This window comes from Delphinapterus leucas, chromosome 14 (genome assembly GCF_059928025.1).
Source record: "Delphinapterus leucas isolate spDelLeu-1000000601 "Yukka" chromosome 14, BTC_Dleu_Yukka2, whole genome shotgun sequence".
Lineage (NCBI taxonomy): Eukaryota > Metazoa > Chordata > Mammalia > Artiodactyla > Monodontidae > Delphinapterus > Delphinapterus leucas.
Genome location: NC_143142.1, coordinates 16,127,483 through 16,142,132, shown reverse-complemented (window position 1 = coordinate 16,142,132; position 14,650 = coordinate 16,127,483). Strand labels below are relative to the sequence as shown.

Genomic DNA, 14,650 nt, shown 5'->3' with positions numbered 1-14,650 from the left:
TGATCTTGTTTAGGACTCTGTGCTTCCTGGTCCTGGATGTCTGCTTCCTTTCCTTGGATAGGGAAGTTTTCAGCTATTATGTATTCAAGTAAGTTCTCTGCCTCTTTCTGTCTCTCTTCTCCTTCTGGGACCCTATAATGTGAACTTCAGTATGCTTGATGTTGTCCCAGAGGTACCTTAAACCATTCTTATTTTTCAAAATTCTTTTTCCTTTTTTGTGTTCAGTTTGGGTGATTTCCACTACTCTGTCTTCCAGTTTGCTGATCTGTTCTTCTGTATAATCTATTCTATTGTTGATTCCTTCTTGTGTATTTTTTATTTCCACTATTGTATTCTTCGGCTGTTTGGTTCTTCTTTATATTTTGTTAAGCTTCTGTGTTCATCCATTCTTCTCCTGAGTTCATTGAACATCTTTATAATCATTACCTTGAATTCTTTAATGGTTAGATTACTTACCTCCACTTTGCTTAGTCTTCTTCTAGGGTTTTACCTTGTTCCTTTGTTTGGAACATATTCCTGTATTGCTTCATTTTGCCTAATTCTGTTTTTAGTTCTATGTATTAGGTAGATTGGATACAATTCTCAATCTTGGAGAAGTGGCCTTATATAAGAGATGTCCTGTGGGGCTTAGCAGCACCTTCTCCTCTGGTTACCAGAGCTATACACTCTAGGGGTGCCTCCATGTGGGTTTCATGGGTCCATCTGTTGTCACAGGGCTGACTACTTTGAGCACACTGGTAGGCAGGGCTGGCCTCCAGCCCAGTTGGCTGCCAGGCCCTGCCTTGTGTGGAGGCTGCTGGCCTACTGGTGGGCGGGGCATATCCCTGCATGGCTGGCTGTTCAGCTTGGGGATCGTGGGATCCCCAACTGGCTGGTGGCGGTAAGGCCCTGGTACTAATAGGCTAGTAGGAGGACTCCAAAATGGCACTTGGCAGAACCAATGTCATGGTAGAATGAGCTCCTAAAAATGGCTGCCACCAGAGTCTGTGTCCCCATGGGGAGTCCCAGTTGCCTCCTGCCTCTCCTGGAGGCCCTCCGAGATCAGCAAGTGGGTCTGACCCAGGCTCCTTTCAAATTATTGCCTCTGTACTAGGTCTCAGAGCATGTGAAATTTTGCATACGTCCTTTAAGAGCCAAGTCTGTTTCCTATAGCCCTCTGGTTCTCCCATACAGAAGCCCCTCTCATCTTCAAAGCCAGACGTTTTGGGGCTGGACTCTTCTGGATGGCCTACCCTGAAGGTGTGGGTCTTAACTATACTGTATCTCTGCCCCTCCTATCTGCCTGGTTGTGGTTCCCTTTTTTTTTTTTTTCTTTTTGGCCACACTGCACAGCTTGTGGGATCTTAGTTCCCTGACCAGGGATTGAACCCAGGCCCTTGGCAGTGAAAACAGAGTCTTAACTACTGGACCTCCAGGGAATTCCCTGTAGTTCCTTCTTTCCATCTTTAGTTGTGGAAAATCTGCTAGTCTTCAGGTCATTCTCATCAATAGTTGATCTGTAAATAGTTGTAATTTTGGTGTGCCGATGGGTGGAGGTGAGCTCTGGGTCTTCCCACTCCATCATCTTGGCCACACCCATAAATGTCTAATTCAAAGACACCCAGTCTACAGTATTTCCTTATAGCAGCCCAAGCTATGACAGATTTTGGTGCTGAGAAGTGGGGTGCTGCTATAACAATTACCTAAAAATGTGGAAGCAGCTTTTGAACTGGGGAAAGGGTGGAGGTTGGAAGAATTTGGAAGTACATGCTAGAAAGATAGATGTTTCTGGTGAGGGCTCAGAAAGAAAAGAGGAGAGGTGGAGAGAAAGCTTTCATTTTCTTAGCAAACACATAAATAATCATGAAAAGAGTGTTGGCAGAAATATGGATGGTAAGGTCCACTTTGTTGAGGTCTTAGAGGGAAATGAGGAACATGCTGTTGGACAATGGAGAACAGACGATCCTTGTTATAAAGTGGCAAAGAACTTGGCTGAACTGTGTCCTAGTGTTTTTGCAAGGTACAGCTGGAGAGCAATGAAAATGAATATTCAATAACTGAATTATTTTGCTGTACACTTGAAACTAACACAATATTGTAAGTCAACTATACTCCAATAAAATTTAATAAAAAAGAAAAAATCCTGCTGCAAGTAAAAGATCAAAGTTAAATATTTAAGTCATATTTGTAAAAAAAAGAAAATGAATATTCAGTGAAGAGATTTATAAATAAAGTGTTTGAAGAGTAGCTTGCTTCCTCCTGACTGCTTACAATAAAATGTGAAAGGAAAGAGATGACTTAAAGAAGGAATTGTTAAGCAAAGGGAACCAGAATTTAATGCTTTGGAAAATTCTCAGCCTGTCCATATCCCAAAAAATGAGCAAATGTGTTTGGAAGAGAACACTAAAGGGTGTGGATGGACTATCAAATGATAAGATTATAGGAACAGAAACACTGCCTGTTTGTGCTGAAGGGGACTGAGATGGGAAGAAATGCTTTCAGATGTTGATTCTACAGGACAGGATGATAAAGCTACTTGGCTATGAATGTGCACTATTCAAGAGAGGGGAAGAATGATCCCAAAAGCAATTCAGAAATCATCAGGGCCATCACCTTGGTTTCAACAGGACAGACAGGCTTCATCTGAAGTCATGGGGGCAGGACCCTTGCCTGGGCAGAGCTGCAAAGGCAGGACCACAACCCAGTGGATCCAGAGGGCAGAGCATCAAACCAAAGAGGATTATTCTCGAGCCTTAAGATCTAAAGGTATTTGCCTTGCTAGAATTGGACTTGGTTGGGACCCATCACTCCTTTCTTCCTTCTGATTACTCCTTTCTTTCTTCTGATTACTCCTTTTTGGAATGAGAATGTCTACCCTATGCCTATCCCACCACTGTATTTTGGAAGTAGATAACTTATCTGGTTTCACAGGTTCACAGCTAGAGAGGAATTTTGTTTCAAGATGAATCATACCTAGAGTGTCACCTATATCTGATTTAGATAGTATTTAGATACTTTATTTTTTTAAGGAAGGCTTTATTCTTTTTTTGACTGCACCACACAGTATGTGGGATCTTAGTTCCCTGACCAGGGATTGAACCCATGCCCCCTGCAGTGGAAGCATGGTGTCTTAACCACTGGACCACCAGGGAAGTCCAACAGTATCTAGATACTTTAGACATTAGAGTTGATTCTGAAGAGTTAAGACTTTGGAGCTGTTGGAATGAAGTGAATATATTTTGCATGTGAGAAGACATGCATCTGCAGGGCCACATATTTTGTAATAGCAGCCTGAACTGACAAAGACAGATCATGTTTTCCTTACAGGACCCTGGGTTTGATTTTGCTTGAAAGCCATAGCTTAATTTTAGCCCTGGTTGCCATCTAGAGAGACTAAAAAATTTCAAAATCATCAAGTCCTGACTCCTTATTGTTCAATAATTTATCTCTCTTCTCCCATTTTACTACAAGAAGCAAGACGAAACCAGGCAGCACCTTCTGCTTGGTAACTGCTTTAGTTAGATCACCCAGTTCACTAGGAACATTTTCTCTTTCCACATACTTGCAGATGATACTATTGCTAAACCTTCTGCCACTTCATAACAAGGATCCTCTTTCCTTCAGTTTCCAATAACATGTTCCTTACTCCCTTTTGAGCACTCATTGGCAGCATCATCAAAGTCCAGATTCCTACTAAATTTGTTCAAGATAATTTAGGCTGTCTCTAACACACTCCTCAAAATCTTTCCTGCTTCTGTCCACTGCCTGGTTCCAAACCACTCCCACATTTTAGGTAGTTGTTATGACAGCACCCCATTTCCAGGCACCAAAATCTGTATTAGTTATCTATGCTGCATGACAAATTGCCCCTAAATTTAGTGCTTTAAAAACAGTTATTATCTCACAGTTTCTGTGGACCAGGAATTTGGACACAGCTTAGCTGGGTGCCCCTGGTACACAAGGTTGCAATCAAGTTGTTGGCCAAGGCTGCAATCATCTCAGGGTTCAACTAGGTGAGGATTCATTCTAAGCTCACTTATGTGACCACTGGCCAGGCCTCAGGTTCTCACTGACAGTTGGTGAGACATTAGTTCCTCGACATATGGAGCCCTCTATTGGGCAACTATAGTGGGCTGACTAGTATCCCCTCCCCCATTCATGTTCACATGGAACCTCAGAATGTGGAAATAGGGTCTCTGCAGATGTAATTAGTTAGGTTAAGATGAGGTCATACTAAATTTGGGTGGGCCCTAAATCCAATGACTGCTGTCCTCATAAGAAGAGAGAACATAGAGGCACACAGAAAAGGTCATGTGGAGATGGAGGCAGAGATTAGAATAATGTACCTATAAGCCAAGGAATGCCAAGGACTGCTGGAAGACTCCACTCTTCCCTAGAGTCTTCAGAGGGAGCATGGCCCTTATGACACCTGGATTTCAGACTTTTGGCCTCCAGAACTGTAGAGAATTTCTGTTGTTTTAAGCCACCCAGTTTGTGGTAGTTTGTTATGGCAGCCCCAGGAAACTAATAAAGCAGCTCACATTTTTGACCTGGCTTTCCTCAGAGCAAATAAGCAAGAGAATAGGAGAGAGAGGGGTACCCAAGATGGAAGCCACAGACTTTTTGCAACCTAATCTCAGACATGCCATCCCATCATTAGAAGCAAGTCACTCGATCAGCCCACGAGCAGGGTGAGGGGATTAAACAAGATCATGAATACCCAGAGGTGGGCATCATTGAAGGCTATCTTAGGCTACCTACTACCTCCCCAGCAAAAAAATGGAAAAAATGGAGGAAACCTCTCCTTCCTCAGGGCTCTGCCTTCTCCATTCCTTGATTCCTTCAACAAATATTTATTAAACACCTACAGTGGGCCAGCTGTTGGGGATGTGACCAATAATACAGACAAGGTTCTTTCCCTTGAGAGTATTTAGTCTAGTGTGGGAGAGAACACTAAAGAAAAAAAGCAAGTGGATATATAAATTAAAATTGTGATAAGTACAAGGAAGTAAATTATGAGGTAATAGGAATATCTATTTTAGATTGAACCAAGGGTCAGGCCTACTCTTTCTGATAAAATAGTATTTTGAATGTGGTTGAAGACTGTGTAGAAATTGGGCCGTGTGTGTGTGTTGGGTGGGGAGAGTAAGTCTCTAGATAGAGAGATAGTAATGTGCAGATAACAGCCAATAAGTTTAACTGCCAGACTCAGAACATTTAAGGCAGGGATTTCATCTCTGCATCTCTACTATGTAGCACAGTGCCCGGCACAGAGAGGCACTTGATAAATTCTTACTGAATGAATGAATGAATCCAAGGTACCTTCTATTTCCTAACTGTTATAGATAATGTCAATTCAAGTCATTTTGAAGTTTTCTCCCAAAGTTCACTGCTGGATCACTGTTCTTATTTGTATTAGGTAGCATAAACAAAGCTGCTATAATAAAAAGACGTAAATAGATAAAAGCTCAACACAAGAGGTTTTTTTTTTTTTTTTCCTCATATAACAATGCTGAGTGGGTGTTTAGGTCAACAGGGCAGAGTCTCCTCCACCCAGGTTATCTTCCATCTTAAAGCCTTGCCTTCTCCAGAACCTGGTCATCATCTTCCAGCTGGCAGAGTAATAAGTAAGAGCATCTGTTGACAGATTTTCTGGTCTAGGCCTGGATATGTGCACATCCCTTCTGCTCACTTTCCATTGCGGGAGAGCATAGGCATATGGCCACTTTAAGGGGGTTGAGGAATGTACTGTAGGTGTATGGCCAGCAAAGAGAACAACTAAATAAGTCAAATACTTGACTTATTCTCTGGTACATTACTCAAGAACCTCAAATTAACCAGATAAAAAAGAACTCTGGATTCCCTGCTTTCACTCTCATCTGAGTCTTTCACTCACTGAATGGCACCACCATCCATGCAAGTTGCTTAAGGCAGTCTCCTGGAAGTTATTCTTGATTTGTTTTCGTTTTTTTGGCCGTGCTACGTGGGATGTGGGATCTTAGTTCTCCACCAGGGATCGAACCCATGACCCCTGCTGTGGAAGTGCAGAGTCTTAACCACTGGACCGCCAGGGAAGTCCCCTTGATTTGTTTCTTATTTTCATCTTCCACGTGGAGTCCTTCAGGAAGCCCTTTCAACTCTACCTCCAAAACATATCATAAACCCATCTATTCTATCTTTACTGCCAATTTCTTAGTTCAAGCTTCATAATAATCTGGGTTATTCCAAAAGCATTTAAATAACTTTCCATGTCTCCACTTTCGCTTGCCAATATTTCATTCTCCATACAGCAGAGTCTTATCTTTTAAAACATAAATTTGATCATATCACTCTTTAGTTTAAAACCTTCCAGTGGCTTAGAATAAAACCCAAAGTTCTCACCATGACCCCTAAGGGTGTATATGATACAACCTCTGCCTACCTCTCCAACCTCATCCTTTATCACTCTCTGCTACTCACCCTGCTCCAGCTACAATGATCTTGCTGCTCCTTGACCACATTTACCTTACTTCCACTTTAAGACTTTTGCACTTGCTGTTCCATCTGCTCAGAAATCCCCTTGGATTTCCAATAGACTTGGATTTCCAATTTCCTTCTCATTAGAGGTCTCAGCTTCAAGGTTACGGCCTGGGAGACCTTCCCTGATAATCTACTTGGAAAAAGCCCCCACACCCAGTTATTCTCTTACCTCAGCATCCTATTTATTTGCTTTTTAGTATGCACAAACTCTGTTTTTCCCTCTTCATTTTCTGCTTCCCTTTCCTGAAAATAAGATCCATGAGCAGGTACCGTGTCTTTTTTCTGCTGTTTCCCCAGGGTCGAGTAGGCGTGGCACACAGCTGTGCTCAGTAAATAAGTGAATGAATGAAGAGGCATCAAGAGGTAATTAACCAAAAGCTCCTGCAAGGTTCTTTGACAGATTGTTGGTGTCGTGTAAGGAGCACAAACCTGGGTTCCGGTTCGGACTTGCCCACTTCTCAGCTTCTTGCTCACTTCTCAGATCATACACACATCTAAATCAGCTGTGCGCAAATGAGTGCCGCTCTCTGAGGCCCTCAGTTACTGCATCCGTTAACAGGAAATAAGCACATACTTACCTGAAAAGGCCAAATGCCTACTTTATAAAGGAGAAAGGAACTAAGAGAAGAAAAGAGCTTCACGTAAAATAAACGCTCCGTATATATAACTTATTATATATAATTGTTTTTACCGTAGGACCCGCCCGTGGCCTCAGTTTCCTCTTCTCTATCACTAGTCGATATCCCCGGCTCCTTCCGCAGGGTGTTTCTGGCGCCACAAATCTCGTCCGCGCCGCTAGGAGAAAAGAGAAACGCTCCCGCAGCCACTAGAGTCCGGTGCTGAGGCCCAATAGCTCCGCCCCGCGAGGCTGAACCTTTTACATCATCAACTCGGCGCCAGAGCTGCGGAGGGCCCGGGGGCCTATCCTGGGTGTGGCGCCACCTTGGGGAGGCCTTGGCGGACGCCTGCAAGTCAACTGCTTGGTTCGGGGGCGGCTCGGAAACCGCAGCTGACCGTGACGAGGGGCGCGTGGAGCCGTGGGGACACGAAGTCGGGCGGCAGGAGAGGCGGCCCGGAGCTCAGGCGGGGCACAGCGCCGGCAAGCGGGCGCCTGGCGGGGCTGCCCGGCGCGGGTGTCCCGGCGATGTGTGGCGCTGAAGCGGCAGCGGGAGCGGCGGCGGCGGCGGCGGGCTCGGCCTCGGCTTCGCGGCGGTGCCGGCGGCGGAGGCGGAGGCGCAGGCTCCTACTCAGGACCTGGCGAGCCCGGGCCTAAGCGGCGGCCCCGCGAGGCCCCAGCACATCGCCCCGGATCGGGGCCTTCCCCGCCTCGCCCTGCCCCGGGAGCCTGCCTCCCCGGCCGGGGATGAGGCCGGGAGGCGGCCGCGCGGGGCCCAGCACAAAGGCTTGTTCCCGGGGGCCGCTGCCGCCGCCGCCGCCCCCAGCCTAGAGCCACCCGCCGAGGCCGAGCCGGCGCCGGGGCCGTCATCCCCGCAGGTCCCTGGGGGCGGCTGCTGCCCGTCTCCCCGAGACCCAGGGCCCCGAGCGCTGAGCCCCTTGTTCCTTCGGCTGCGGCGGGATCCGGCAGCTGCGCAGCCTCCGCTGCTCCCGGCCGTGCGGGCCCCGCGGAGCATGTGGGAGGAGAGCGACATGGAGAAAGCCATCAAGGTAAGGGGGAGATGCCCCCTTCCTCCCCGCTTTGTCTCTGTGACATTCCTCTCGGCTCCAACCTCAGAAAGCGAAGAGAACTTGGAGCACCTCCCGGGTTTCGGTTTTCACTGGGTTCCGTGGACTGCGTTTTACAGCACTGGGGCGAAGGGTTTGTGTGTGCAGGGAGGGACATCCGACTCTCTCCGACTTACCTGCTTAAAGCAGGGATATGATTCCCCGCTTCGCTAGAATGGAAGGTGAGTGGCGTGGAGATACTTGATGTGAGTAGGACGGAGGGGGCCCCACTACTGTTTTCGATCATTCCCCAAATGCCATTAGAATTTGCTTTCAGATGATCTGCTGCAACACCACTTGGAGAGCTGGACCTTACCCATCGCTCCAGATTTGTTTTAAATCTGCTACTGCGGAAGGAGGTGATCGCCTTCTTACAAGACCTGTCCTTTGGCAAATAAGTTGTTCTCACTTTTCCGTGTGGTCCCTCCCCTATTCCTGTTTCCTTTTCCTTCTTCTCCTAGGTAGCGCTAAGTTTATTTAGAAGGAGCTAATGGTGTCCTGTAAGTTACTGCTCTGTTAACCAAAAGAAAAGCAAATATGTGTGTTCCAAAGTGACCCAAATAAAATGACACATATTTTAAAACCTGCTTTTTACTCTTTTTTAAACAGGCAGACATTGAGGCATTCAGTCACAGGAGTCAGAAAGTTATTATTTAGCTGTACTTAGGAAATTAGGTTCTTATGTGAATTGAACACTGAATCTTAAAGTTTGATATGTATTATTTACTTATTTTACAGTATTAGGTGAACTCTGTGCATTTAAGAATTTCATTTTCCCTTGAGGGACAGGCAACTTGGGGTTATTTTCCCCATCAAGACACAATCACTACAGTCAATAACTAATTAATAACTTACACATCTAACAATTTTGGGGGTGGTAAAGTTTATAGAAGTCATCAGTCACTTCAAAGAAAATTCACCATTTAAACGAGGCATCAAAACAGAACATACACATTAAGGAAGATCAAACTTTAAATAATAGAAATAAAGGTTCTAAAAGACTACTTTGATAGATACATTTTTTTTCTTTTGGTTTGGATTTTATTGGTACAAGCGTCGTGAATTGCCTAAAGTTATATGATTGGGTTGTGAATCAAAATATATTTGGCAGATTTTTAAATTCAAGAAGTATTATCTGCTTTGTGCCAGGTGCTATCTTAGGCACTTGTGATGCAAAGCCAGACTCCTAGATGTCCCTCTTTCATAGAGCTTCTATCTAGATGGTGGAGTTAGGTAATAAACATTGCCAGGTGATATAATTAAGTATTAAAAAGTGGGGAGTACTACGTTAGGAAGGGTAGGCAGGGAAGGCTTTCCTGAGGAGGTGACATTTGCATAGAGCTTTGAAGGGAATGAGGGAACAAACCTCCAATGTCTTGGGGAAGAATATTATAGGCAGTGGGAACAGCAGGTACAAAGGCCCTGAGGTAGGTGCGGGTCTCGTGTGACCCAGGAACAACAAGGTGGCTGGAATGCAGTGGGTCAGTATAGATTATGTTAGAGATAGGTGATGGGAAGCCACAGTATACACAGGGCCTTGTAGGCCATTGTAGGAACTTTGGCTTTGACCCTGAGTAGAAGGGGAAATCTCAGAGAGTTTTGAGCAGAACAGGGACATAGTTCTAGTGGGCAAACGTATAAACGGGGAAGCAGTGTTACTGAGTGGTTGTTATAGTTTCTCCAGGTTGACTTATGAGTTGAAATTCAGCCTGGCCATTCATTTAACTGTGTCCTTGAATAAGTCACTTTACTTCTTTGTCACTTAGTTTCCTCATCCATAGGAAGAGGATAAAAGAATCTCCTCAGCTTAGGGTTTTTTTGAGAATTTAATAAGCACGTGTATCTAAATGTGCTTACAGTACCTAACATTTAGTAAGAACTCAATGGATATTAGCTCATAGCAACCTAAGAATGGTTTAGAAAGAGTTGGGGTTTTCTTCAGTCAGTCACTATTGTCCAACTTAGTTTTCTTAAAACTTTTTAGCTTTTCTTCATGTACTTACTAATAGGTCATTGGTGAATCTTCCTACTAATTTGGGTGTGTCCAACAAATACAAATTAGTGGAGTTGAAAATATCTGATCTAACAACCAGTACTGACGAGGATATATTCCCTTGGCAGCAAGCCAGCATCACATCAAATAAAACTTTTGGTCTGTGGCATTGTGTTGTATTCATTGTTTTGCTTTTTTGAGGCTGTCCCTCATTTGGTAAGAACTGAGACCTCTGGAGTTCAGCTGGAAAAGCTATTTCCCTGGGTTCTAACCACAACATTTAAACTTCTGCTGCCTGATTACCTGAGAGTGGGTGGATTGGACTTTAAGATCTCATCCTATTACTCTTCAAGGTATTAGGATAAGGCCAACTGGCTACAACCATAGACTCTGTCTTCTCATTTCTGTCTCTGCTGCCATAGGCCATGACTTCACTGCTCCCAAGTCACTTAGCTAAACCTAGATAATGAGCATTTTGGGATTAGAGATTGCCTTACATATTTGTTTTCTGTTGTATATGGCAGAGTTTTTAATACTTTATGAACTTAATGAAAATTCATTTTCTTAGTTTTAAAAACATTTTAAAAATTGCAGTTATAATTCACATACCATAAAATTCGCCCAAGGTAAGTGTATAATTCAGTAATTTTTAGTGAGTTTATAGAGCTGTGCATCTGTCTTCACAATCCAGTTTTAAAATTTTTCTATCTCGCCTCCGTCTCCCCCACCCCACCCCCGTCCCTGGAAAGTTCCTTCTGCCTCATTGTAGTCAGCCTCTACTGTGACTCCCCACCCCAGACAACTGCTGATCTGTTTTCTGTCACTATTCTTTTGTCTTCTCTAGAAATTCCAAATAATCAAAATTATATAATATGTAGTCTTACGTGTTTGGCTTCTTTTACTTATACTTTTGAGGTTCATCCATGTTAGTGCATGCATTAGTAGTTCACTCCTTTTTATTGTTGAGGAATGTTTTTATTGTTTATCCCTTGTTGATGGACATTTAGATTGTTTCCAGTTTTTAGCTATTATGAATAAAATGATAAATAAAACTTGTCCATACAAGTTTTTGTGTGAACATATGTTTCATTTTCTTCTGGGTAAATACCTATGTGTGGAATTATTGGGTAGTACAGTAAGTTTATGCTTAACTTTTTAAGAAATGGCAAAACTTTTCCAAAATGGAATTGTTCCAAGACCATTTGTTCAAAACATTGTCTTTTTGCTTGTTGAATTACCTTTGTTGAAAATCAGTTGATCATAAATGTATAAGTTTATTTTTGGATTCTCTTTTTTTCTTCTTTTCCTTTTTTCTTTTCTTTTTTTTGTGTTTGTTTGTTTGATTCTCTTTTCTGTTTCATTGATCCATATAACTATCCTTATGCCAATGCCACACTGATTTGATTACTGAAGCTTTATGGTAAGTTTTCAAATTGGGTAGCATGAGAACCAACTTGGTTTTTCTTTTTCAAAATTAAGCTGGCAGGACTTCCCTGGTGGTCCAGCGGTAAAGAATCTGCCTTACAATGCAGGGGATGCGGGTTCTATCCCTGGTCAGGGAACTAAGATCCCACATGCTGTGGGGCAACTAAGCCCACATGCCACAACTACAGAGCTTGCACGCCTTAGCTAGAGAGCCTGTGTGCTGCAGACTACAGAGCCCACGTGCCCTGGAGCCTGTGCGCCACAACTAGAGAAGAGAAAACCTGCCCGCTGCAACTAGAGAGAAGCCCGTGAGCTGTAACAAAAGATCCCGCGTGCTGCAACTAAGACCCAACGCAGCCAAAAATAAATAAAATAAATAAATAATAAATAAATCTCAAAAAAACAAACAAACCCCAAGAAACCTAGGAAACTGAAAGTTTCTCTATATATAAAAAAATTAAGTTGGTTATTTAAGTTCTTTGTATTTCCAAATAAATTTTAGAATCAGCTTGTCAATTTCTACCAAGAAAAGTGTGCTGGGATTTTGACGGGGATTCCATAGAATCTGTTGGTCAGTTTGAGGACAGTTGCCATCTTAACAATATTGTCTACTAGGCCAAGAACATGGTATAACTCTCCATTTTTTTCCGGGCTTTCCCCTATTTATCAGTGTGTTTGAGTCTTTAGTGTATAGATCTTCTTTTGATAAATTTATTCCTAAATATTTTATTCTTTATGACGCTATTAAGGGTGGAATTGTTTTTAAAACTAAATTTATTTATTTAGTTATGGCTGCATTGGGTCTTCGTTGCTGCGCGCGGGTTTTTCTCTAGCTGCGGCGGGGCTTCTCACTGCGGTGGCTTCTTCTGTTGCGGAGCACGGGCTCTAGGTGCGTGGGCTTCAGTAGTAGTGGTGCACGGGCTCAGTAGTTGTGGCTTGCAGGCTCAGGAGTTGTGGCACACAGGCTTAGTTGCCCCGCAGCATGTGGGATCTTCCCGGATCAGGGCTCAAACCCGTGTCCCCTGCATTGGCAGGTGGGTTCTTAACCACTGTGCCACCAGGGAAGCCCCCATTTCTAATGTTAATAACTTGTGTTTTTCTCTCTTTCTCAGTCAGTCTAGCTAAAGGTTTGTTAATTTTGTTGACCTTTCAAAGAATCAGCTTTTGGTTTTCATTTATTTTTCTCTATTTTCTGTTTTCTACTTTATTGATTTCTGCTCTACTTTTTAATATTTCTGCTTGCTTTGGGTATAGTTTGTTCTTTAGTTTTTCAAGGTAGAAGCTTAGATTATTGATTTGTGATCTTCTTTTGTTATAGAGGTGTTGATAGCTAAAGCAGTGTTTAGTGTTTTCATCTAAATGCTGCTTTAGCTGCAGCTCATACATTTTAGCTTATTGCGTTTTCATTTTCCTTCAGATCAAAATATTTTCTAAGTTCCCTTATTATTTCTTCTTCATTGGTTATTTAGAAGCATGTTACTTAGTTTCTATATATTTTTAAATTTCCCAAATTTTCTTCTGTTGATTTATAGCTTAATTCCATTATTGTTGGAGAACTTTACATAATTTTAATTTTCAGAAGTTTATTGAGACTTATGACCTAGCATGTGGTTTATCCTGGAGGATATTCCGTGTGCACTTAGGAAGAATATATATTCCCCTGTTGTTGAATGGAGTGTTTTATAGATGTCAGGTCAGGTTCATTGATAGTGTTGTTTTCTACATTCTTGCTGATTTTCTGTCTAGTTTATCTGTTATTGAGAGTGGAGGTTTTGAAATCGCCAACTATTATTTTTGTTTTTCTTTTCAATAATTATTTATTTATTTGGTTGCACCAGGTCTTAGTTGCAGCAGGGGGGCTCCTTTAGTTATGGCACTTGCGCTCCTTAGTTTTGGCGTGCCTGTGGGATCTAGTTCCCTGACCAGGGATTGAACCTGGGCCCCCTGCATTGGGAGTGCAGAGTCTTAACCACTGCACCACCAGGGAAGCCCTTGAATTGATCTTATCATTATAAAAAGTTCCTCTCTTTCTCTATTAACATCTTCTGTTTTAAAGTCTGTTTTATCTGTTGTCAGGTATAGCTACTCCAGCTTCCTTTTGGTTACTTGTGGTATATTTTTTTCCATTCTTTTTTTTTTTCATTTTTTTAGTAAAGCATACATAGCATGAAATTTACCATCTTAACCATTTTTACCTGTATAGTTCAGTGGTATTAAATATACTCATAATGTTGGGCAACCATTACCACTATTCAACTCCATAACTCGTTTCATCTTATAAAACTGAAACTCTACCCAGTAAGCAGTAATTCCCCATTGCCTCCTTTCCCCCAGTCCCTAGCAACTGCCATTCTACTTTCTGTCTATGATTTTGACTACTCTGAATACTTCATATAAGTAGAAGCATACAGAATTTGTCTTTTTGTGAATGGCTTATTTCACTTAGCATAATGTCCTCAAGGTTCATTCGTGTTGTGGCATATTGCAGAATTTCCTTCCTTTTTAAGGGTGAATAATATTCCATTGTATGTATAGCCCACATTTTGCTTATCTATTCATCCATCAGTGGGCACTCAGGTTGCTTGCATGTATTAGCTATTGTAAATAATGCTACTTTGAACATGGACATACAAATATCTCTTCAGGATCCTGCTTTCAACTCTTTTGGGTTTATACCCAGAAGTAGAATTACTGGATCATATAGTCATTCTATTTTTAAGTTTCTGAGGAACCACCATACCATATTCCACAGCAGCTGTACTATTTTACATTCCCACCAATAGTGCACAGGGGTTCCAGTTTTCTCCACATTCTCTCCAATACTTGTTCTTTTCTGTTTTGTTGTTGTTGTTGTTTTTAATAGTGGCCATCCTAATGGGTTTGAGGTAGTATCTCATTGTAGTTTTGATTTGCATTCCCCTAATGATTAGTGACATTGAGCATTTTTCATGTGCTCTAGGCCATTCATGTATCTTCTTTGGAGAAATGTCTGTTTGAGTCCTTGGCCCATTT

General features: G+C 42.6%; 1 protein-coding gene and 1 pseudogene across 8 annotated transcripts in view; one reads left to right on the top strand and one right to left on the bottom strand.

Moving 5' to 3' along the window:
• The window catches only part of LOC115804104 (uncharacterized), a 41,578-nt pseudogene extending 28,652 nt beyond the window's left edge, over positions 1–12,926 (bottom strand). The window contains exon 1 of the transcript XR_016387505.1: positions 7,190–12,926. The product of XR_016387505.1 is annotated as an uncharacterized LOC115804104 (transcript). The remainder of the gene's footprint in view (positions 1–7,189) is intronic.
• MAPKAPK5 (MAPK activated protein kinase 5) overlaps positions 7,553–14,650 on the top strand; it is a 38,410-nt gene continuing 31,312 nt past the window's right edge. The window contains exon 1 of one of the 7 annotated variants that reach the window (XM_089894544.1): positions 7,553–8,163. In XM_089894544.1, the coding sequence (XP_089750670.1) occupies positions 8,128–8,163 (36 nt within the window). In that variant the 5' untranslated portion in view covers positions 7,553–8,127. The other 6 variants (XM_089894545.1, XM_030764340.2, XR_016387504.1 and 3 more) reach the window with 6 other exon arrangements.